At 44.1% G+C, this 25,838-nt stretch overlaps 1 protein-coding gene across 2 annotated transcripts in view; it reads right to left on the bottom strand.

Moving 5' to 3' along the window:
* The window catches only part of LOC129829490 (SRSF protein kinase 1-like), a 35,736-nt gene extending 13,455 nt beyond the window's left edge, over positions 1–22,281 (bottom strand). The window contains exons 1-14 of one of the 2 annotated variants that reach the window (XM_055891197.1): positions 22,205–22,281; positions 21,460–21,514; positions 10,051–10,187; positions 9,033–9,141; positions 8,748–8,835; positions 8,399–8,593; positions 7,323–7,488; positions 7,152–7,177; positions 6,214–6,457; positions 5,300–5,893; positions 4,625–4,690; positions 3,738–3,838; positions 3,427–3,534; positions 900–969 (exon numbers count right to left, since the gene is read on the bottom strand). In XM_055891197.1, the coding sequence (XP_055747172.1) occupies positions 900–969; positions 3,427–3,534; positions 3,738–3,838; positions 4,625–4,690; positions 5,300–5,893; positions 6,214–6,457; positions 7,152–7,177; positions 7,323–7,488; positions 8,399–8,593; positions 8,748–8,835; positions 9,033–9,141; positions 10,051–10,187; positions 21,460–21,514; positions 22,205–22,217 (1,972 nt within the window). In that variant the 5' untranslated portion in view covers positions 22,218–22,281. The remainder of the gene's footprint in view (positions 1–899; positions 970–3,426; positions 3,535–3,737; positions 3,839–4,624; positions 4,691–5,299; positions 5,894–6,213; positions 6,458–7,151; positions 7,178–7,322; positions 7,489–8,398; positions 8,594–8,747; positions 8,836–9,032; positions 9,142–10,050; positions 10,188–21,459; positions 21,515–22,204) is intronic. The other variant, XM_055891198.1, reaches the window with a different exon arrangement.
* Positions 22,282–25,838: the final 3,557 nt, after the last annotated feature.

Raw genomic sequence — 25,838 nt, 5'->3', positions numbered from 1 at the left:
AACCCCAGTTGTAACTAACCCGATTCAACCCCAGTTGTAACTAACCCGATTCAACCCCAGTTGTAACTAACCCGATTCAACCCCAGTTGTAACTAACCCGATTCAACCCCAGTTGTAACTAACCCGATTCAACCCCAGTTGTAACTAACCCGATTCAACCCCAGTTGTAACTAACCCGATTCAACTCCAGTTGTAACTAACCCGATTCAACTCCAGTTGTAACTAACCTGATTCAACTCCAGTTGTAACTAACCTGATTAGTTACATCACCCAGTTAATTAATCAGGTGCGTTAGATAAGCGTTGTAGTGAAAACCTACAGGACCATAACTCTCCAAGAACAGGGTTGGAGAGCCCAAATGACTATTCAACTAATATCATTAAAGGACTTACACAAACCGTGGTGTTTATATTGTCAACTGGACTACTATTCAAATCATACAATAGTGTACCACCAAACGCATTGCACAGTATTGTACCATCGAATACACACACCGCCTACTGCAAAAAAGCATCATTGTTGGTTTTTAAAAATCATTAATTCATATTTAGGACCAACTAAAACCCAAAAAGTGATGGAGATTAAATGACAACGCATTCGTATTTTGGTAAAGCTTTTCCCAGTAGGCCATTGGTTAATGTCACAAATCCAAAATGGCTCTTCCTTGCATATTAGGCAGTTGAAGCAATTTCCAACATGTACATATCTGCCATTTTCAACATAAAATATATATATATATATATATATATATATATATATATATATATATATATATAGCCCTACATTCAACATCCATTAAAAACAGACTGCTACAGCGTAGAGACAACCATCGGAACACTACAACAGGAAAAGACCAGCCTACGTAGATCCAAATCAAGCAGCAGAGTACGTATCATTACCTTCGTCCCTGGAGTAATCTTCCCCGGAATGGGGCTCAAACAAGTAGTCCCCAGTGGCCAGCTCAAACGCCTGCAGAGACAAGTAAACAAACTATAAACGTAAATAGCAACAAACACAGACAGGAAACAGACACTCGACTGTAGGGAGAAAGACAGTCAGCCATTCTAAATATTATCTACTTCCTGTACAGACATTCCTCTTCCCGTAAAGTCAAATATCCGTTATTATCCTCAAGTTTGGAAATTTACTTGGCTAGTAAAAAAGGGAATTCTAGTCCTTATCTTTGTGATCCATCTAAGACAACCTCATTTCCAGAAATGACAAAATTACCCTCTTCTACTCTCTCACACACACAAACATATAAGGCAACAATTTCAGAGATTTTACTGAGTTACAGTTCATATAGGGAAATCAGTCAATTGAAATAAATTCATTACGCCCTAATCTATGGATTTCACATGACTGGGCAGGGGCGCAGTCATGGGTGGAACTGGGAGGCGTCATGACTCTCCTGTGAAGATCTGAAGGATCAGGTTACAGCGGGTCCGCTTCTGCGGGAGAGGGCGCTGCTTTATGGCGGTTGTAAAATACGCTGTCCCTATACTCTGTAGTGTTCGAGATTGGAATGTAAACTGTGGAACACAAAGAAACACTTGGACATCAAATTTGGAATAATTGAAGAGTATTTCTGTATTCCAAGCAGTTGAAATGGTCCGTAGACACTTAAGGGACAGTCATGTCAAGTGTGTCTCATTTGGTGACATTACTTTGTCTTTGGTTGTGTACACTTCTCAATTATGGGGTTTACCTCTAAATGTTGTGAAATGTATATGATTACATATGAAACTATTTGTGAAAAGATGTGATGTTAACCTTCGAAATTAGGAAAATGTGTTCCATATGAAGCCTTAACCAAATCAGTGGTTAACCGCCCCTTCTCCCAGAAGTGTATAAAACCACTCATGACAAAATGTACATTTTATACCAAAGAGACCCACGGTAAGCCGGACATCACGAATGGTTAAGAAATCTACAAACTAGAGTGAAGATGACACCGGGACAAGGTCCCCACGTTGAAATGGCTAAACTCAAACTATCGATCACTACCGAAGAAGTAAATCCTAGACCGTAACCATACCAGCCTGCAGCTGAAAATATGTGTAAGTCTAGGACGAGAACACCGACAACTGCGAAAGCATCTATTCTAACAGAACAATCCTAAGAACATTTCGGAATGGTACTCTGAAGTATCCATTATAACAACTTTCAGACTTTGATCGCTGGTGGACAAACCAGAGATTTCTGTCAACTGACTATCCAGCAGATAGACCGGCGATCGCAGAGAGGGGACAGCAAAGGCACACACTCGTAAATATGTAAAATTGCAATTTATTTTCGAATGAGCGGTTGTTCATGTTCAACGTATTAGTAATTTCTATGAGTTTAGTTATCAGCTCTGAGTTCCCCGCTCTTGCTGTCCCCTCCCCTTTCCTTTGTCTACCAAGCATCATATCGGGTTTCGTCCACTAGGGACTTTTTATTTATATCATGTTAGTAACCAATGTATGACCTATTGTGTGTGTTCATGTAATTCTGTGTGATTATTAACCTAGTTAGTAAATAAATAATTAATCCAATTTGTATATTGCTGATTCATGATCTATGTAGGGTTTGTGCAGATATCCAAGAGTTTGAGACGTTCAGTAATTAGACTGATGAGGTAATACATTAACAGTTAGTCAGGGAAATTGAAACTATAAACATTTTTCCGTGGTGCCCCAACTTCCTAGGTAATTACTATTCTGTGATTCTTTGAAATACGGAATTACATAGAGAATTGATTTGATAATATAGTCTTCACATTAAATGACAGAAAATTCTACGACAGAGGGCATAGGCCCACCGACTGGGGAGCCTGGCCCAGTCAGAGTTTTTCCACACAAAAGGTGTTTATTACAGACAGAAATACTCCTTCAGACGATCCCACAGGTGAAGAAGCCGGGGGTCCTGGGCTGGCGTGGTTACACATGGTCTGTGGTTGTGAGGACGTACTGACAAATTCTCTACAACGACGTTGGAGGCAGTTTATGGTAGAGAAATTAACATTCAATTTTCTGACAACATCTCTGGTGGACACTCCTGCAGTCAACATGCCAATTGCTAGCTCCCTTAAAACATCTGTGGCATTGTGTCGTGTGACAAAACTGCACATTTTAGTGTGAACTGTTATTGTCCCCAGCAGAAGGTGCATCTGTGTATTGATCATGCTGTTTAATCAGCTTCTTGATATGCTACACCTGTCAGGTGGATGGATTATCTATTGCAAAGGAGAAATGCTCACTAACAGGGATGTAAACTAATTTATGCACGACATTTGAAAGATACTTTTTTTTGTGCTAATGGCAATTTATGTGATCTTCTATTTCAGCTCATGAAACATTGGACCAACATTTTACATGTTGCGTTTATATTTTTGTTCAGTATATATGCATGTAAAGTGTGTAAGTGGTTGTTGTCCAGTCTTACCATGCAGGCTGTACTCCATATGTCAGCTGGTGTGTTGTAGCCAGACCCAATGAGCACCTCTAGAGAACGGTACTGTCTCGTCTGAATGTCTTCTGTAAAGTGCTTGTGCTGCGGAGGAGACACAGGTCAACGGGATTACTAACTACTGTTTCTACTCAGATCAGGGTCTAAGAGTGAGCATTTCAGTGAGTCTATCTGGAGGTTGGCCATTTTCCATTGCATCAGGCAAACTCAACTAAGCAGGCAAGGCAACATCAATGCCTGGTAGACTTAAGCAGGAAATCTCTTGGGTCGTCTGCACAGATACTCACCACCCAGCAGGCGTTCCCCAGGTCCGCTATCTTGACCTTCAGTCTGCCTGCATTAAGTGGCTCCAGGGGGTTGACCAGGAGGTTTCCCGCTGCTAGTTTGGCTGCATCCCCAGAAAGCGCGAGAGAGAGACGGGAAGGGAAGGGCAGATGGAGACGGGAAGGGAAGGGCAGATGGAGACGGGAAGGGAAAGGCAGATGGAGACGGGAAGGGAAGGGCAGATGGAGACGGGAAGGGAAGGGCAGATGGAGACGGGAAGGGAAAGGCAGATGGAGACGGGAAGGGAAAGGCAGATGGAGACGGGAAGGGAAAGGCAGATGGAGACGGGAAGGGAAGGGCAGATGGAGACGGGAAGGGAAGGGCAGATGGAGACGGGAAGGGAAGGGCAGATGGAGACGGGAAGGGAAGGGCAGATGGAGACGGGAAGGGAAGGGCAGATGGAGACGGGAAGGGAAGGGCAGATGGAGACGGGAAGGGAAGGGCAGATGGAGACGGGAAGGGAAGGGCAGATGGAGACGGGAAGGGAAGGGCAGATGGAGACGGGAAGGGAAGGGCAGATGGAGACGGGAAGGGAAGGGCAGATGGAGACGGGAAGGGAAGGGCAGATGGAGACGGGAAGGGAAGGGCAGATGGAGACGGGAAGGGAAGGGCAGATGGAGACGGGAAGGGAAGGGCAGATGGAGACGGGAAGGGAAGGGCAGATGGAGACGGGAAGGGAAGGGCAGATGGAGACGGAAAGGGAAAGGCAGATGGAGACGGAAAGGGAAAGGCAGATGGAGGAAGACAACCAGCCATTTCAACACTGACCTGACAGTAAAATAAAGGACGAACACAAACTACTGTACTTAAAACGCAGATGAGGAGATGACTTTGTTCAATCATAACTAACCTTCTGGTTGTGTCGCTAGAGATAAACATATAGCCATGTAGACAGCTCCACCACATAGCAGGGGCCCTAAAGTGAGACCATTTTACTTCAATATTTTGCAGTGCGACCTGACTTTTTTTATTTAGGAGCAACGGTGCGCCTAGAAAAATTAGCACCCAGATGATAATTGTTGCACTGTAGAGGAGCCCTGCACTGTAGAGGAGCCCTGCACTGTAGAGGAGCCCTGCACTGTAGAGGAGCCCTGCACTGTAGAGGAGCCCTCCACTGTAGAGGAGCCCTCCACTGTAGAGGAGCCCTCCACTGTAGAGGAGCCCTCCACTGTAGAGGAGCCCTCCACTGTAGAGGAGCCCTCCACTGTAGAGGAGCCCTCCACTGTAGAGGAGCCCTCCACTGTAGAGGAGCCCTCCACTGTAGAGGAGCCCTGCACTGTAGAGGAGCCCTGCACGGTAGAGGAGCCCTGCACGGTAGAGGAGCCCTGCACGGTAGAGGAGCCCTGCGGTGCCATGGAAAATACACAGAGCAGATTCCTGAACGCCGTTCTTACACAGTTACTACAAAGAAAACGTTGTTACATCAAATATTTTTCATTGTGCTCCTACATTTTTTTCAGCTTAGGAACACATGTGCTCCACCCTGCATAGCAGCGTAATGTTCACAACATCATGGTCTACTCACCATCCTTCAGACTCTCCTGTTCCCCTTCATACTGGATGCTATCCAGCATCTCTGTGGCCTCCTCCTCCTCATGACTCCTGTTCTGCTCCTCCTCCTCCCAACTCCTATCCTGCGCCTCCTCTGTGACTTCCTCCTGATTCTTCTGTTCCTCCTCCTCCGGTGACAGCTCCTCCTCCTCCTCCCGTACCCTGAAGCTTGTTGACTCCATCTCAGATGCTTCTCTCTTTACCTGAGTCACCTTCCTGTGCAGTGCTCCACTCCCCTCCTCACTCTCTGGGGTCTTAGGCTCCTCTGTTTCTGGGGACACCAGGCCGTTACACACGGGTTGAGGAGGTGGAGACTCCTGACCATTTGACACCTTTTTTAACTCCTGTGGGTTTGATAATATTGACTCCTGTGGGTTTGACTCCTGAAGAAGACAGTGATCCTCTGCTGGGTCTGTGTTACCGTTGTGTTGGTCTTCCTCCTTCCACTGTGCCTTCCTCTCTGTTTCATCTTCCTCTTCCTCAGGATGAAGGCCGTTAAAGTTCACCTCTACCTCAGTTATTATGCTTTCTGGTACGAACTGCGTCACCGCCGCACCCGCAATGTACGCTGGGTAAACAAGAAAATAACACATTAGATATAGTGGAGGCTGGACTAGTAGTTCCCTTCCAATTAGTCTGATTCTGTGTTCTTCTTCATCCTGGTCTTGGAGACCCACTGGGTGTGCAGGTTTTTGTCCCAGCCCAGCTGATTCAACTAATCAAGGGCTTGATAATGAGTAGATTAGTTGAGTCAGGTGCATCAGTGCTGAGCAAAAAGCCTGTACAACCCAGTGTGGATCTCCAGGCCCATGATTGAAAAAGACTAATCTAACCAATTTCCCCTTGAGGGACAATAAAGTTGTAATGAGTTGAATTCCAGACACTCACAGGTTGTGTCTTGGCTGGCTATCTCCTGTAAGGAAACCTGTCTGAGAGGAGCACAATATGGCCGCTGCTGTTTGGAAGAGACTGGAGACTCTGGGTCCTCTTCATCATCCTCCTCCTCCTCATCTCCCCTCCCCGGAGCCTTTTCCATCTCCTCCAGATCCAGAATGCACTTCTCCAATAGCTCCGCCTGACGCTTCTGCTTCTTCTTTAACTTCTTCTTCTTGTTCTTGGACATTTTGGCCACCTGGAGAAGAAGAGGAAGACGAACAGTGAGCCAGACAGAACAACAACAGGGGTTTAGTATTAACAACAACAACAGGGGTTCAGTATTAACAACAACAACAGGGGTTCAGTATCAACCACAACAGGGGTTCAGTATCAACCACAACAGGGGTTCAGTATCAACCACAACAGGGGTTCAGTATCAACCACAACAGGGGTTCAGTATCAACCACAACAGGGGTTCAGTATCAACCACAACAGGGGTTCAGTATCAACCACAACAGGGGTTCAGTATCAACCACAACAGGGGTTCAGTATCAACCACAACAGGGGTTCAGTATCAACCACAGGGGTTCAGTATCAACCACAGGGGTTCAGTATCAACCACAGGGGTTCAGTATCAACCACAGGGGTTCAGTATCAACCACAGGGGTTCAGTATCAACAACAGGGGTTCAGTATCAACAACAGGGGTTCAGTATCAACAACAGGGGTTCAGTATCAACAACAGGGGTTCAGTATCAACAACAGGGGTTCAGTATCAACAACAGGGGTTCAGTATCAACAACAGGGGTTCAGTATCAACAACAGGGGTTCAGTATCAACAACAGGGGTTCAGTATCAACAACAGGGGTTCAGTATCAACAACAGGGGTTCAGTATCAACAACAGGGGTTCAGTAACAACAACAAACAAATCTCAAGCAGAGGCAACTTACTGCTTTTGGAGCTGGCGCTGTGCTGACTGAAAAGAGACAATAGAACCAAGTAAGAATACAAAACACTAATAACCTTGTGCCCAAACCCAGAAAAAAGCAGGAACTCCCAATAAACTGGAAGTAGAGCAGTGCATCACAGTACACCGTCTGTAATGTGGGTATAGCACCTACCTGCGGACCCCGAGGGTGGGGGAGCCCCTGCTCTCTGCCACTCCGTAGCCTCCGCGGCCAGCCTCCTCACATAGGGCTCATTCACCGTCAACAGGATGTTCTCTGGCTTGATGTCAGTGTGGATGATCTCACACTTGGTGTGAAGGTAGTCCAGGCCTTGAAGAACCTGGATAACGTTACATTTTAGTCAATGATTGGGGGGGGGGGGGGTCACCTTGGAGTCATGATAGGGGCTGGACCAAATGTTTGAGGTATTATAATAATTGATTATGCTTAATATTGTTCCACAGTTCTTTTCTAGTCTCTGCTTCTTATAAGAAACGGTCTGAGAGATGTGTGAGTTATTGCAGTCAAAACAGGGTGTCTGTGAGAAAGCGCCTCAAGGCTAAAAGAGATTCGTAGACACAGAACCCTGCAGGGGAGTGAAAGAGATAAGAGACTAGTCAGACATACCACTATAAAGCAACTTGGGGAGTGGACAAATTACTGCTGAGCCCTTAGAAAACACTGGAACTATTGTTCTCTCCTGCAAGTTTGTATAACTGTATATGCATGGGCTTGGTCTCATGAGTAGAAGATGTTGATGTATGCAGTTACATCACTAGGGGTTCGACTGCAAGCATATTAAAGCAACTCGCACCCTTTCCTAATTTGCAGAACTTACTGGGGAACATAAGCGCCATGTTCCCGTTGTCAACTTCTGTCTGCAATTGCATCAATAAAGGTCTTTGATTGATTTACTTAAAAGATATTGTCTGATTGCACCAATAAGCAAATGATTGACTAGGAACAAGGAACCTACCACAACGTCATTTAGCAGGCGCTCTTATCCAACGTGATTTACTTTCAGGGCATTCAATTAAGGTAGATAAAACAACCACATATCACAGATATTGCAAGTAAAACCTTCAAACACTTATGGAAGAAACAGCTGTCTCTCATCACACATTGTTTAAATTAATGTGAAATTGAGCAATATTTGGTACTGGATTCTGTGATTAGGGTAGCCAAGGTACTAATTACCCATCACTCTTGGTACTAGTTACCCATCGCGTGTTGCTCTTGGTACTAGCTACCTGGCGTATGATGCTCTTGACGCAGGGCAGAGGAAGGCCCTGGTAGTTGGACTTGATGATCCACTTCAGTAGGTGGTGCCCTAGCACCTCAAACACCATGCACACATGAGTCCCGTTGACGCCGGAGATCTTGAAGTCATCCAGTAGCTGAACCACCATCTCCCTCTTGGGATCGTCAGGGTCCGTGTTTCTCACCTACGAAGCAAAGCCAGGAAAAAAAAAAAAAACTTAAATCAGAACAAATGTGTCTGAAAGGAAAATAAAAGGAGAACAAAATGAGGCATTTTACAGATGAAAACATCAGGCTGATGTCATGTTGGGTATAAATGACTGTTAAGTTAGTACTCACAGATCTGAGCAGTTTGATCTCATCCACGGCTGTCTCGGTGTAATGCTCTGCACTCTTCACAACCTTCATAGCCACAAACCGCTTCAGCCTACAACACAGACTGTCAAGTCAGTCAAGCTGACACAGAAGACAGTCTCTCTGTCTCAAATGCACACTATTCCTTATATAGTCCAATACTTATGGCTGTGAGCCAATACAGTGCCATTTCAAAATGTGCTCAAAAGAAAACATCCACCGTTACATGTGTGTTAATTGACAGAGAAACAGAGGAGAAGAAGCTCTTACTGTATGTCCCAGGCCAGCCACACAGTGGAGAAGTGTCCCCAGCCCAGCTTCCTGATCACATGGTACCTCCCATTGAACAGGTCTCCTATCTTTACATAGTGGTAGCCACCTAGACACGCAGCAGAGGGAGATTGATGACAGAAGAAAAGTTCAACATTCATTATTTTGTTATTAGGACTAATTATGTGATATATATACTGAACTAAAATATTAACATGCAACAATTGCAACAATTTTACTGAGTTACAGTACATGTAAGGAAATCAGTCAATTTAAATAAACGAATTAGGCCCTAATCTATGGATTTCACATGACTGGGCAGGGGTGCAGCCATGGGTGGCAATATGACCAACCACTAAGGAGCCAGATCCAGCCAATCAGAATATGTTTTTCCCTACAAAAAGAGCTTTATTACAGACATAAATACTCCTCAGTTTCATCAGCTGTCCGTTGTGAGGCCGGTTGGACGTACTGCCAAATTCTCTAAAACGAAGTTTAAGGCGGCTTATGGTAGAGAAATCAACATCTGGTGGACATTCCTGCAGTCAGCATGTCAATTGCACGCTCCCTCAAAACCTGAGACATCTGTGGGATTGTGTCATGTGACAAAACTACACATTTTAGAGTGGCCTTTTATTGTCCTCAGCACAAGGTGCACCTGTGTATTGATCATGCTGTTTAATCAGCTTCTTGATATGCCACACCTGTCAGCTGGGTGGATTATCTTGGCAAAGGAGAAATGTTCACTAACAGGGATGTAAACAAATATCTACACAAGAAAATTAAGCTTTTTGTGCGTATGGAACATTTCTGGGATCTTTAATTTAAGCTTTTATTTCATTAAAATGTAAATGTGTGAAATTTGCATTTAAATTCTGGAACTCTTCAAATATAATTTTGGATACTGTCGGTATTTCACTTATTTTCACCCAGATCCGAGTTCCGTGGCAACCGAGTGGAGTCTCGGGTACTTCCTGGAAGATCTCTAGGACATTGAGTGTATATAAGGACAATTCACCTTTGCAGTAGTCGTTGGGGTCTTCCTGCTCCTCGTCATCAGAGCCTAGGATCTCCTCAGGCTCATCTGGCTCCTGGGGAGAGGCCTCTGGCTGGGGCTGCTGCTGGGCTGCTGTCCCCCTAGGGTGGGCAGGATGCCTGGAAGACACACATGAATGTTATGCCGGTAAAACAACAATAACAGAACATAGTGCCTTCAGAAAGTATTCACACCCCTTGACTTATTCCACATTTTTTTGTGTTACAGCCTGAATTCAAAACGTATTAAAAATACTTTTCCCACCTACCTACACACAATACTCCATAATGACAAATTGAAAACATGTTTAGACAATTTTGCAAATGTACTGAAAATAAAATACAGAAGTGGTATTTACATAAGTATTTCACACCCTTTGCTATGTCACTCCATTTGAGCTGCAGTGCATCCAATTGCCTTTTGATCATCCCGGAGACGTCGCTACAACTTGATTGGAGTCCACCTGTGGCCAATTCAACTGTTCGGACGTATTGTAAAAAGCAACACACCTGTCTATATAAAAAGGTCCTATTGTTGACAGTGCATGTCAGAGCAGAAACCATGGAATCCAAGGAATTGTCCGTAGATCTCCGAGATAGATAGGGGTGGCAGGTAGCCTTGTGGTTAAAACATTGGGCAAGTAACAGAAAAGTTGTCAGCTCGGGGATTCGATCTAGCAAGGTAAAAATCTGTCGTTCTGTCCCTGAACAAGGCAGTTAACCCACTGTTCCTAGGCAGCCATTGTAAATAAGATTTAGTTCTTAACCGACTTGCCTAGTTAAATAAAATAAATAGAATGTTGATGAGGCATATATCTGGGGAAAGAGTAAAAAATAGAAAGTCTATAGCGTTGTAAGTTTCCAAAAGCACAGTGGTCTCCATCATTGGGTAATATAAAAAAATACGGAACTACCAAGACTCTGTCTAGAGCTGGCCGTCTGACCAAACTGAGCAACCGGGCAAGAAGGACCTTGGTCAGGGAGGTGACCAAGAACCCAATGACCACTGACAGAACTACAGAGTACCTTGGCTAAAATGGGAGAACCTTCCAGGAGGACAACAGTCTCTACAGCACTTCACCCATCTGGGCTTTATAGGACAGATGGAAGCCACTCCTGAGAAAAATGGTACATGACAGTACACTTGGAGATTGCAATTAGGCATGTGAGAGACTTCAAGCATGAAGATTATGGTCTAATGAGAAATAAAATGGAACTTTGGCCTGAATGCAAATCGCCATGTCTGGAGAAAACCAGGGACAGCTCGTCACCCATCTAACACTATCCCTACCGTGAAGCATGGTGGTGGCAGCATCATGCTATGGGGGATGCTTTCAGCATCAGGGACTGGGACACTGGTAAGGCTAGAGGGAACAATGAATGGAACCAAATCCTTGATAACTTGCTTCGGAGTGCAAACAGACTCAGGCGAAGATTTTACGTTCCAACAGGACATTGACACAAAGCAACGTTGGAATGGCTTCAGAACAAGAATGTGAAAGTCCTTGAGTGGCCCAGCCAAAGCCCAGACTTGAATGCCATTGAAAATCTGTGGAAAGACTTGAAGATTGCTGTTCACCCCTGCGCCACATGTAATTTAACAGAGCTTGAGAAAATCCCCAAATCAAGACGACTCAAAGCTGACACAGACATGCCCAAGACGACTCAAAGCTGACACAGACATGCCCAAGATGACTCAAAGCTATAATCGCCATCAAAGGTGCTTCTACAAAGTATTGACTCAGGGGTGTGAATACTTATGCAAATTATATATTTCTGTATTTAATTTAATAGATTTTCTACAATTTTTAAAAACATGCTTTCACTTTATCATTATGGGTTATTGTGTGTGTAGATAGGTAGAGAAAGAAAAAAAAGATGGATGTAATCAATTCTGAACTCGGGCTGTAACAACAAAACATGGAATAAGACAAGGGGCATGGATACTTCCTGAAAGCACTGTTTTTAGAACATAGAGGCCTCTGTTTCAGGTTGCTACTGAGACGCTGTCCCCCTGAGGTGGGCTGGCTGCCTGAAGGACAGTAGTATGAGTGATGCAGTAACTACAGTAAAGTAAGAACAAAATATCATATCGATTATCGGATTTTAACATAACATCGTAATATGTCTTTATTGTCTTTTCTTTAATATTGTCTCGCAGTATTACATTTTACCACATCTTTCATAAAAATATCAATTTTCCCATGGATGACAAACGTTTTCCCCCTCGAGATGAGTGCCTTGGCATTTACACTGACATTTGATACAGGACTGTTGCCCTTTCCATCCAAGACATCTCGAAGCAGTGTGACAGCCAGCTAACTGCCTTACTGCTCTAGAAATAAACTCAAGTTATTCACATACATAGGGTGACTCCAGTGAGGAAAACCATTGTTAGAAAAATACAAAAATGATTTGTCAGAACTCTTTGCGTATCTAGGATAATGTGAAGTCTCGTGACAATATTTGGATCTGGGTGCAGAGACTAGGCTGTGTTGTTCTGGGTGCAGAGGCCAGGCTGTGTTGTTCTGGGTGCAGAGGCCAGGCTGTGTTGTTCTGGGTGCAGAGGCCAGGCTGTGTTGTTCTGGGTGCAGAGGCCAGGCTGTGTTGTTCTGGGTGCAGAGGCCAGGCTGTGTTGTTCTGGGTGCAGAGGCCAGGCTGTGTTGTTCTGGGTGCAGAGGCCAGGCTGTGTTGTTCAGGGTGCAGAGGCCAGGCTGTGTTGTTCAGGGTGCAGAGGCCAGGCTGTGTTGTTCAGGGTGCAGAGGCCAGGCTGTGTTGTTCAGGGTGCAGAGACCAGGCTGTGTTGTTCTGGGTGCAGAGACCAGGCTGTGTTGTTCTGGGTGCAGAGACCAGGCTGTGTTGTTCTGGGTGCAGAGACCAGGCTGTGTTGTTCTGGGTGCAGAGACCAGGCTGTGTTGTTCTGGGTGCAGAGACCAGGCTGTGTTGTTCTGGGTGCAGAGACCAGGCTGTGTTGTTCTGGGTGCAGAGACCAGGCTGTGTTGTTCTGGGTGCAGAGACCAGGCTGTGTTGTTCTGGGTGCAGAGACCAGGCTGTGTTGTTCTGGGTGCAGAGACCAGGCTGTGTTGTTCTGGGTGCAGAGACCAGGCTGTGTTGTTCTGGGTGCAGAGACCAGGCTGTGTTGTTCTGGGTGCAGAGACCAGGCTGTGTTGTTCTGGGTGCAGAGACCAGGCTGTGTTGTTCTGGGTGCAGAGACCAGGCTGTGTTGTTCTGGGTGCAGAGACCAGGCTGTGTTGTTCTGGGTGCAGAGACCAGGCTGTGTTGTTCTGGGTGCAGAGACCAGGCTGTGTTGTTCTGGGTGCAGAGACCAGGCTGTGTTGTTCTGGGTGCAGAGACCAGGCTGTGTTGTTCTGGGTGCAGAGACCAGGCTGTGTTGTTCTGGGTGCAGAGACCAGGCTGTGTTGTTCTGGGTGCAGAGACCGTTGTTCTTTAGCAGAAACTGACATAAGCTCTGATAATGCCTTAATTGGCAGGGCATTTCCACCATCCATAACGTCACGCTTCAGTTAACCTGTGCTGAGAACCTCATCGTTCTCCTGCTGTTATAAATATAGCAGCACAGCAGATAGGCATTACATAACATAGGACGTCTGCCATGTGTGATGGCATAGTGTGGGTCGGCTCGGCTGTTGGGGTTCAACCACAATCTTAATCTTTTCTATAACAGGACTAGGGTTGCACATTTTGGGGAACATTCTGGAGGTGGAAACTTTCCGTGGTAATTAACAGGAATATATTCAAATTAATATTAATACCATTTAAAATTTAGCTTTTTTTTGCATTGGATATATTTATCATATGGAGACAGAAACATAAACCTTTTACCTTATCATAAGTAGACAATTGCAAATGATTATATCATTCCAATAGAAAAATATATATATAATTTAGTTACGAATTGAACTAATTAAATGAGTTAACTCTTCACATGGGATGATTTCACTGAACAAAAGGCATCGCATCTCCCCAAAACATTTAACATAGTCGTGGCCAAAAGTTGAGAATTAAACAAATATTAATTTCCACAAAGTCTGCTGCCTCAGTTTGTATGATGGTAATTTGCATATACTCCAGAATGTTATGAAGAGTGATCAGATGAATTGCAAATAATTGCAAATTCCCTCTTTGCCATGCAAATGAACTGAATCCCCCAAAAACATTTCAACTGCATTTCAGCCCTGCCACAAAAGGACCAGCTGACATCATGTCAGTGATTCTCTCTTTAACACAGGTGTGAGTGTTGATGAGGACAAGGCTGGAGATCACTCTCTCATGCTGATTGAGTTCAAATAATAGACTGGAAGCTTCAAAAGGAGGGTGGTGCTTGGAATCATTGCTCTTCCTCTGTCAGCCATGGTTACTTGCAAGGAAACACGTGCCATCATCATTGCTTTGCACAAAAAGGGCTTCACAGACAAGGATATTGCTGCCAGTAAGATTGCACCTAAATCAACCATTTATCGGATCATCAAGAACTTCAAGGAGAGCGGTTCAATTGTTGTGAAGAAGGCTTCAGGGCGCCCAAGAAAGTCCAGTAAGCGCCAGGACCGTCTCCTAAAGTTGATTCAGCTGCGGGATCGGGGCACCACCAGTACAGAGCTTGCTCAGGAATAGCAGCAGGCAGGTGTGAGTGCATCTGCACGCACAGTGAGGCGAAGACTTTGAGGATGGCCTGGTGTCAAGGGCAGCAAAGAAGCCACTTCTCTCCAGGAAAAACATCAGGGACAAACTGATATTCTGCAAAAGGTACAGGGATTGGACTGCTGAGGACTGGGGTAAAATATAATTCTCTGATGAATCCCCTTTCCAACTGTTTGGGGCATCCGGAAAAAAGCTTGTCCGGAGAAGACAAGCTACCATCAGTCTGGTGTTATGCCAACAGTAAAGAATGGTACCAACACATAATCCGAGAACAACTTCACCCAACCATCCAGGAACAGTTTGGTGACGAACAATGCTTTTTCCAGCATGATGGAGCACCTTACCATAAGTCAAAGTGATAACTAAGTGGCTCGGGGAACAAAACATCGATATTTTGGGTCCATGGCCAGGAAACTCCCCAGACCTTAATCCCATTGAGAACGTGGTCAATCTTTAAGAAGCGGGTGGACAAACAAAACCCCACAAATTCTGACAAACTCCAAGCATTGATTATGCAAGAATGGGCTGCCATCAGTCAGGATGTGGCCCAGAAGTTAATTGACAGCATGCTAGGGCAGATTGCAGAGGTTTTGAAAAAGAAGGGTCAACACTGCAAATATTGACTCTTTGCATCAACTTCATGTAATTGTCAATAAAAGCCTTTGACACTTATGAACTGCTTGTAATTAAACTTCAGTATTCCATAGTAACATCTGACAAATATCTAAAGACACTGAAGCAGCAAACTGTGAAAATTAATATTTGTGTCATTCTCAACTTTTGGCCACGACTCTACATCTGTAAAATGATAGTCTAGAAAGTAAAGCTTTGGTTGTCTTCCTCTCAGGCTTCCATGTCTTCTCCCTGGACCTCCTCAAAGTCCACCTCTTGAACATCAGACTGAGGCTCCATCTTCACTGTCACTTTCCAACCTTGTTGAGGATGGCTCGTTGTCAGGCTCAAAAACCTCAAATTTGCCCAGATGGCCACCAATTTTTCAACCCTTTTACTGGTCAGCCTGTTGCATGCTTTGGTGTGTGTGTGTTCCCAAACAAGGACTAGTTGCACTGAGGCAGCTGATGTTGGTGGGATTTGGAGGATGGAGGGAACAGGGGATAGAGCCTCAGATCCACAAAGTCCCTTCCACCAGGAGGCTGAGATGTTGGCACGACTGCCATATTGCATCTCCATCCCAAAGCCCTTGCTTTGAAGTGAACTTCGCCAGACTGCCAAGAACCTTGCCCTCATCCAGGCCAAGGTGGAGAGACATGGTAGTGATGACGCCATAGGCCTTGTTGATCTCTGCACCAGATGGGATACTCATTTTCACCTCGAATAGAAGTAGAGGGACTTTTGTCAGAGTTTGCTTGTTGTGAGCGATGAGGGAACTGTATTCACTTGACCAGATGATTCTGCATCTTTGTTGCATTCTTCACATGACTTGCCACAGTATTTGCAAATGTCCACAGATTTTCCTTCTACATTAGCTGCAGTGAAATGTCTCCACACATCAGATAGTCCCGTGGCATTTTCCTGTGGCATTTTCCTGTAAGGATTAGAAACAAATTAGTAAAAAAATAATATATATATACACACAATTCCATGTACAGATTAATAGTTAAGCAGTTAGATTAAACTCCTTTGCAAGATAAATGTTTTAAAATGAAACATGTATGGAAACAGGTGAATTAACACTCAGTTAGCAGGCTCAAGCTAGCTAAACCCCAAATGGTAGCAAAAACTAACTAGCAGAAATGATCAACAAGTTAAAAATGATTTCAACACACTTTGCTGTAGGCTACTATTTACTAATTAACGAAAAATCACGCATGTAATAAAATATATTCACCCCACCCAGTATTGTAATCAAAACTTACCAGAAAGCATGTAGTCCTTGGCTCAGACAGTGTAGTACTGTGGGCTCAATAACATCTGTACATGTGATGAGAGTGCATTGTACATGTGATGGAAAAATGCACTGTGCATGCAGAGGGTTGCAATTCCATTGAATTGGGGATAGTTTAACCAAAATATGTCACAAGACCTAGAATTGCCTCATGCGTATCCCACAAAAAAGGCTCATTGTTAAGATAATTTTTGTAATGAATTTAAGCAAAATTCCGGGCTTAACTTCCCAAGGAAAACTCCCGGAAAAATAACACAAATTTACCGGAAGGTTTACGTCCCTTCGCAACCCTAAACAGGATGAACTAAAATACTGTACATCATTCACAATATTCAAAATGGGTGTTATAGGATTACTTGAGGTATAATGTCATTCTGGACAGGGCCAAGAGTCACCAACATGTGTACCTGCCGTAACGGGGATAATCTGACCCAGTTACTTCTGACGGCTTTATATCTTGTGATATATAATTAGGTACTGATTTACTGTAGACCTGGGACACCAATTAACAATTTAACTGAGTACAAGTAACTGTCAGATGGAAACAAAAAAACAGAAGTGCATTGACGCCCAGGAGTAGCCCTGCTGTATGGATCCAGACCCCCAGGAGTAGCCCTGCTGTACGGATACAGACCCCCAGGAGTAGCCCTGCTGTATGGATCCAGACCCCCAGGAGTAGCCCTGCTGTACGGTTTCAGAACCCCAGGAGTAGCCCTGCTGTATGGATCCAGACCCCCAGGAGTAGCCCTGCTGTACGGTTTCAGAACCCCAGGAGTAGCCCCGCTGTACGGTTTCAGAACCCCAGGAGTAGCCCCGCTGTACGGATACAGACCCCCAGGAGTAGCCCTGCTGTACGGATCCAGAACCCCAGGAGTAGCCCTGCTGTACGGTTTCAGACCCCCAGGAGTAGCCCTGCTGTACGGTTTCAGACCCCCAGGAGTAGCCCTGCTGTATGGTTTCAGACCCCCAGGAGTAGCCCTGCTGTATGGTTTCAGACCCCCAGGAGTAGCCCTGCTGTACGGTTTCAGACCCCCAGGAGTAGCCCTGCTGTACGGTTTCAGACCCCCAGGAGTAGCCCCGCTGTACGGTTCCAGACCCCCAGGAGTAGCCCCGCTGTACGGTTTCAGACCCCCAGGAGTAGCCCCGCTGTATGGTTTCAGACCCCCAGGAGTAGCCCCGCTGTATGGATCCAGACCCCCAGGAGTAGCCCTGCTGTACGGTTTCAGAACCCCAGGAGTAGCCCTGCTGTACGGTTTCAGACCCCCAGGAGTAGCCCTGCTGTACGGTTTCAGACCCCCAGGAGTAGCCCTGCTGTACGGTTTCAGACCCCCAGGAGTAGCCCTGCTGTACGGTTTCAGACCCCCAGGAGTAGCCCAGCTGTATGGATTCAGACGTCCATATCTGCCTTGGGCGTGCCGTGGAGTCACAACCACACACAGGTGTGATGTCACTATGTAAATATTGATATTATTAGCTCATGACATTTCCAGATACGCAGCTTTCCTTCTGCCTACAGAGAATAAATTAGCCAGAGGCCATATAGTTTAAACAGTCAAAGCCTATAATGAATCAACTGCTGCTTTGGAAACCAAAAGGACAGGTATCATTCAAAGTCTTTCTAGAAACTTCCCACAAACCATGCGCTGCATTTTCTATGACATCACATACACGGTGTACAAAATATTAAGAAAACCGCCTTAATATTGGGTTGCACCCCCTTTTGCACCCAGAACAGACCCAATTCATCGGGGCATGCACTCTACAAGGTGTCGATAGCGTTCCACAGGGATACTGGCCCATGTCTCGAATGCTTCCCAAAGTTATGTCAAGTTGGCTAGATATCGTTTGGGCGGTGGACCATGCTTGATATAGACAGGAAACTGTTGAGCATAAAAAACCCAGCAGTGTTGCAGTTCTTGACACAAACCGGTGCACCTGGCACCTACTACCCCCCCCCCCCCCCCCCCCCCCCTCTGAATGGCACACACAGACAATCTCAAAGCTTAAAAATCTTTATTTAACCTGTCTCCTCCCCTTCATCTACACTGATTGAAGTGGATTTAGCAAGTGACATCAATAAGGGATCATAGCTTTCACCTGGTCAGTGTCATGAAAACAGGAACCCTCAACCCCTCTGAAAGACGAGAGGTGTAGGCTGTGTCTTTGGCATGTAAGAGAGAAATGGTAATGGTGTCTTTTTGTGGGCAACAACTTTGTCATAGTTCGTTGGTCACAGCCTACAGGGAAATGTATGTTTTTATTTTTTATAAACACTGAAAATAAGGTCTGTGGTAAACACAAGCATAGGAGAACTTATTTCATTTTGTTCTATCAGCTAACATCACTGCGAATTTTGAAGCATTTAGGTAACAAAAAGCAACAAAAAAAAAAGCTTCATAAATCATGTTAAATTATTTATATAATCAGAACAAAATGTATAAAATCTCATCAGCCGAGGATAACCTCAGACCTTCATTTCAGCATTTATCCCAACACCGTATTCTTCCTCATAGGAATGGCTGAACAAACCAGAGGTAACTAATTTCCGTTTCTTTAGGACTACAATTTCGCGAGCTCTATTGTCTCACTGAAAAAAGAAAAGTAGACCAGGATTATATTTTCAGAAAACCGAGGCAGGTTTTCTTAACTCTTACCTGGGCCCCTCTCTGCCATTTTCCCAACTGTCAACAACTATGGCGTAGTGGTGGAGAGTCGACTCCAAAATAATTGATTCCTTGACTCCCAATTCCGCAAGGAATCGACTCCTAAGAGTCAGTATTTTTGGAACGGAGGACACTGATTAGTTGCCGTACTTCAAAAAACACCAACACTTGCATCTTTTATGGCGGGCTAGCGAGGGACGGAGATTGAGGAGAGGGGCACAGTATAGGCAGATCAGCCACCATGCAGACAGTCAGAACCGTGCACTAGGCCCATCTATCAGTATAGGCAGGTCAGCCACCATGCAGACAGTCAGAACCGTGCACTAGGCCCATCTATCAGTATAGGCAGGTCAGCCACCATGCAGACAGTCAGAACCGTGCACTAGGCCCATCTATCAGTATAGGCAGGTCAGCCACCATGCAGACAGTCAGAACCGTGCACTAGGCCCATCTATCAGTATAGGCAGGTCAGCCACCATGCAGACAGTCAGAACCGTGCACTAGGCCCATCTATCAGTATAGGCAGATCAGCCACCATGCCGTGCACTAGGCCCATCTATCAATATAGGCAGATCAGCCACCATGCAGACAGTCAGAAGCGTGCACTAGGCCCATTATCAACAATCAAACGCTGTATCTTGCAATTTCTTGGTTTGCAATTTCTCACAACTTCAGGAATGCAGGGCCTATCATCAATGAATAGGCTAGGATATTGAAATGAGCAAGGTGCAATACTTCACTCTCACACAGTATCTGCGAATGTTGGCTTCACGCATAACCAGGGGAAACAAAAACAGCAGAGAAGTCCACCCACTATTCTGTTTTCTGTCAGCATCTACGTCATATTGCTGAGTGTATCTTTACACAACTTTCCCCAGGCCTATATAGACCATTGTCTCGTTAGGCTATAACACAGAAAATCATCTGTTTTTGTGATAACGGCACAGTGATATAAATTGTGAGGGGTAAAATGATTCATTTTGTTTATACGGTCAGACCCCTAATACTGCCACAACAACACTTGAAATTACAGAGGGTTTCACTCGGTTGTGTGTTGCTTTGGATTTGAACCAAAGCCGTAGTTTGTCATTTAGGTCAAAAAGTAAATGTCTTTGTCGTGTTGTCTTGCAGTATTACTTAACGGCCTTTTAGCAAACAGAATGGATGATTTGGAGTGGAATTTAACACATGCTGCCTTCTTTTCAACTTTGTCATACTGGCCAGTAATGTGGAGTGAACGCAATGTAGATCCTTTCGTAATTTCAAGTGTTGTGGTGGCGGCATCGTGTTATGGGTATGCGTATCACCCGCAGGGATAGGGGAGTTTGTCAGGATGATCAAAATAAATATGGGAGGAGCAACGGCCAGGTAACATGACACCTCAGTCTTCTGAAAACGTTGTATTTTTCTGTGCCAAAGACAAACCAGAAAGGCTTTCAAAGAGGTGTTGTGTTCCTGAATGGTCCAGTCTCCTTCCTGATTTAAATCTGCTTTAAAAAAAATAATCTGAGACAACGTTTGACAATTGCTGTCCATCAATGATTCCCAACTAGATTTACTGAGCTTGAGGAATTTTGACCCCAAAAAATGATATACAGTATGTGGCCCTAACAGTTGCGCAAGGTCGGTAGATTATTACTCAGTACAATTCACAGCTGCCAAAAGGCACTTCACCAAGTATTAACTATGGGATGTGAAGACAATCAATACATCATTTTGTATTTCTAAGTGGAATAGGTTGTGTAGATCGATAGGGGAAAATTTGAATGTAATCCCTTTTTATTTTAAGGCAGCAAAATGTGAAGACTGTGCAAGGGGTGTGGAGAGTTTCACTAGCAACTGTACTTCAACCTAAATAAATAACTAGGTGTTATGGTGTGTGTGGTAGAAAACGGATGGCTATTGCAAAATCAGAACGTCTGCTGTACAGTCTGGAGTGGAGAGCAACAGACAGCACGTGTAGTCTAGTAGTAATGGGACTGTCACAGACCACAACGCCCAGTCAGTCAGTACTTTTTAGGACACGATGGAAACTGGACCTCGGGCCTCCAGCTAATTCAATGCCTTGGTAAAAACAAATGCCCGTGTCATTAGATATATCCAAGTGTAGCGCAGCAAGACATGTTTGTTGACCAGTATGTTTGTGCACTGCAGAATGACTCACTTCTTGCTGGACTTCTTCGCTTTTGCCCTCTTCTTCCTCGCTTGAAGAGCTAGAACTAATGCAATGAAAGACATGTATTCAATATCTAGGTAGCCATCACTTCACTGGTTAACCAGTATATTTAGCTTGCTTTGTTTTCATGTAGTGACTCACTGGAAGGAACGTTATGTGCTTGCTAGATATCCAACGACATTTGAAAGCTGGCTTGTGAGGTAACTAGCAAATGAATTATTAGCCAGCTAATATTAGCCACAGTTGTTAGCTAACTATTGTCGCAGGAAACATTGTTAGACAAATTAAATTGTGGTCGCATTAGCTACATAAGTGAGCTACCTTAATGGTTGAAGATATTCAATAACGTCCTTTTAAAAAGAGACAACTGCGATGTTCGCGTGCAACCACCACTCACTGAATATCTGCTAATGCCAATCGCACAAACAAATACATGACTCCCTCCACGTTTACTCAATTACTTTGTCATAGTTTACAATGACATTAAATCAATGGATTGTAATTAAGGGGTCAGGTTGATGGTACTAGCTTAGTTAGCATTAGCTAGCTGCGCCAGTGCGTGCCTGGCGTTCAGTTTAGGGGACATGCAATTCCACAAAACATTTCGTACATAAGAGTACGTCGATAGAATAAACAGTAACTTTAAATACGACACTAAAATCACGTTTGTTAATATATTTTATGTGAACACCAAACTGATTAATTGTGTATTTTATGCCTTTATAACAATTACCTTTTCTCTCCATGTTGGCCGGGTTGCTCGCAGATCTTCGTTCTGCCAACAGCACACAGGATGACGTCACGTGACTATGTAATGACAAGACCTTCAAATTAAAAGGCCACGTTTCAACACCAACAAAACCGACGCATACGCAACTATGTGGCAAACAGACGGGGTTGGCTTCGATTGTTGACAACATGTAAACTATATTTGGTCTCCAATGTTTATTGAAAACATAAATACATCTCCATAGACAAACATTGGCAGTAGAATGGCCTGTACAGAAAAGCTCATTGACTTTCAACATGGCACCGTCATAGGATGCCACTTTTCCAAACAAGTCAGTTCATCATATTACTGCACTGCTAGAGCTGCCTGGTCAACTGTAAGTGCTGTTATTGTGAAGTGGAAACGTCTAGGAGCAACAACGGCTCAGCCACGAAGTGGTAGGCCACACAAGTTCACAGAACGGGACCGCCGAGTGCTTAAGCACGTACTGCATAAAAATCATCTGTCCTCGGTTGCAACACTCACTACCGATTTCCAAACTGCCTCTGAAGCAACTTCAGCACACAATAACTGTTTGTCGGGAGCTTCATGAAATTAGTTTCCATGGCCGAGCAGCCGCACACAAATCTAAGATCATCATGCGCAATGCCAAGTGTCAGCTGCGGTCGTGTAAACCTCACCGGCATTGGACTCTGGATCAGTGGAAACGCGTTCTCTGGTGTGATGAATCCTGCTTCACCATCTGGCAGTCAGACAGACGAATCTGGGTTTGGCGGATGCTAGGAGAACACTACCTGCCCGAGCGTATAGTGCCAACTGTAAAGTTTGGTGGAGGAGGAATAATGGGGCTGTTTTTCATTGTTCGGGCTAGGTCCCTTAGTTCCAGTGCAGGGAATCTTAGTGCTACAGCATACAATGACATTCTAGACAATTCTGTGCTTTCAACTTTATGGCAACAGTTTGGGGAAGGCCCTTTCCTGTTTCAGTATGACAATGCCCCCGTGCACAAAGCGATTTCCACACAGAAATGGTTTGTCAAGATCAATGTGGAAGAACTTGACTGGCCTGCACAGAGCCCTGACTTCAACTACATCGAATAGCTTTGGGATTAAATGGAATGCTGACTGCAAGCCAGGCCTAATCGCCCAACATCAGTGCCCGACCTCACTAATGCTCTTGTGGCTGAATGGAATTAAGTCCCTGCAGAAATGTTCCAACATCTAGTGGAAAGCCTTCCCAGAAGAGTGAAGGCTGTTATAGCAGCAAACGGGGGACCAACTCCGTATGCATGGCCATGATTTTGGAATGAGATGTTCGACGAGCAGCAGTCCACATACACAAGGTCATGTGGTGTATCTGGTCAACCAGCACCACAACAACTCACATGATTCTGCCCCATTTAAGTATGCACATCCTTTTACTAATGTTGTCAGCTTACCCATCTATAACTGATTCAAAAGATATACTTTAAAAAAAAATCTATGGCCACATTTATTGTGCTAATAAAATGCAATAAGTAATTTATCAAAACAAGTAAATGTTATTTTTTAAGACCAATAATGAAAATCCATCAGTATTTGGTGTGACCACCATTTGCTTCATGCAGAGACACACATCTACTTCACATAGAGCTGATCAAACTGTTGATTGTGGCCTGTGGAATGTTGTCCCACTTCTTTTCAATGGCTGAGCGAAGGTGCTGGATATTGGTGGGAACTGGAACACGATGTCGTACGCATCCATCCAGAGCATCCCAAACATGCTCAATAAGGTGACATGTCTGGTGAGTACGCAGGCCATAGGAGAAGTGGGACATTTTCAGCTTCCAGGAATTGTGTACAGATCCTTGCGACATGGGGCTGTGCATTATCATGCTGAAACATGATGTGATGTCGGTGGATGAATGGTACGGTATGTGCATTCAAATTTACATAGATAAAATGCAATTGTGTTCGTTGTCCTTAGCTTATGCCTGTCCATACCATAACCCCACTGCCACCATAGGGCACTCTCTTCAGCAAACCACTCGCCCACACAACGCCATACACGTGGTCTGCGGTTGTGAGGCCGCTTAGTGTACTGCCAAATTCTATAAAACAATGTTGGAGGTGCCTTATGTTAGAGAAATTAACATTAAATTCTCTGGCAACAGCTCTGGTGGACATTCCTGCAATCATCATGTCAATTGCATGCTCCCTCAACTTGAGACATCTGTGGTATTGTGTTGTGACAAAATTGCAAATTTTAGTGGCCTTTTATTGTCCCCAGCACAAAGTGCACATATGTAATGACCATGCTGTTTAAACAGCTTCTTGATATGCCACACCTGGTGGATGGATTATCTTGGCAAAGGATAAATGCTCACTAACAGGAACGTAAACAAATTTGTACACAGATATAAGCTTTTTGTGCATATGGAAAATGTCTGAGATCTTTTATTTTAGCTCATGAAACATTGGACCAACACTTTACATATTGCGTTTATATTTTTGTTCAGTGTACATCATTGGTTTGAACATACAAGTATTTGTGTAAACTTTCTAAATAAATCCTGGTATATGTATTTTCCCTAGGTAGTTGCATTGCTGTGCAAAATGTTTCCAAAGTTTAGTTTATCTTTGCAGGTGGGACTCTTATTTTGAGAAATAAAATACACGTTTGTGCTGCCAGCATAATATCCTGCTGCTAGCAGAATGGAGATGTGAAAACCTATTCAGCTGGCAAACTCAATTGACTGGGAAAGCCAATCAAAATCCAGTTTCTGAATCCGCAGCATTCTTTATAAAATAAAATTAAGGAATAAAATCAAATGTAGCTTTTTGCGAAGAAAAGTTATATTCATTTGATTGCTACTTTTTTTCTGGATTGAAGGAATTGTCTGTCAAATTAGTTTATATTCTATCTTTAGTTTATAATCCTAACCGGAAGATAGACAGACCGTCAATAAACAGGTTAACAGCGACCACTAGCGGCTGTTCAGGCTAGCTAAATAAATAAATATTACCAATATCATTATATAGCACGTACAACACACAATACAATAAAATACATCTGGATTTTGTATTTATTAAATTAAATGTAAGATCACATATCATACACCAATTTGCTTCACAATCAGAATTTACTCATCCCATTATTTCTATCTCTACTTTGCACATTCTTCCACTGCAAATCTACCATTCCAGTGTTTTACTTGCTATATTGTATTTACTTTGCCACCATGGCCTTTTTTTTGCCTTTACCTCCCTTATCTCACCTCATTTGCTCACATTGTATATAGACTTATTTTTCTACTGTATTATTGACTGTATGTTTGTTTTACTCCATGTGTAACTCTGTGTTGTTGTATGTGTCAAACTGCTTTGCTTTATCTTGGCCAGGTTGCAATTGTAAATGAGAACTTGTTCTCAACTTGCCTACATGGTTAAATAAAGGTGAAATAAATAAAAATAAATAAATCCTATTATAGCCTGTTTCAACATCTCAAAAATAATGTTAAATCTGTTGGCCAGGGTGTGGAGATCAATCTGTGGGCCGGGATGTAGAGATCAATCTGTTGGCCGGGGTGTGGAGATCAATCTGTTGGCCGGGGTGTGGAGATCAATCTGTGGGCCGGGGTGTGGAGATCAATCTGTCG

The sequence above is a fragment of the Salvelinus fontinalis genome, chromosome 31 (genome assembly GCF_029448725.1).
Source record: "Salvelinus fontinalis isolate EN_2023a chromosome 31, ASM2944872v1, whole genome shotgun sequence".
NCBI classification, from domain to species: Eukaryota; Metazoa; Chordata; class Actinopteri; order Salmoniformes; family Salmonidae; genus Salvelinus; species Salvelinus fontinalis.
This window is presented reverse-complemented; position numbering and strand designations above follow the sequence as displayed.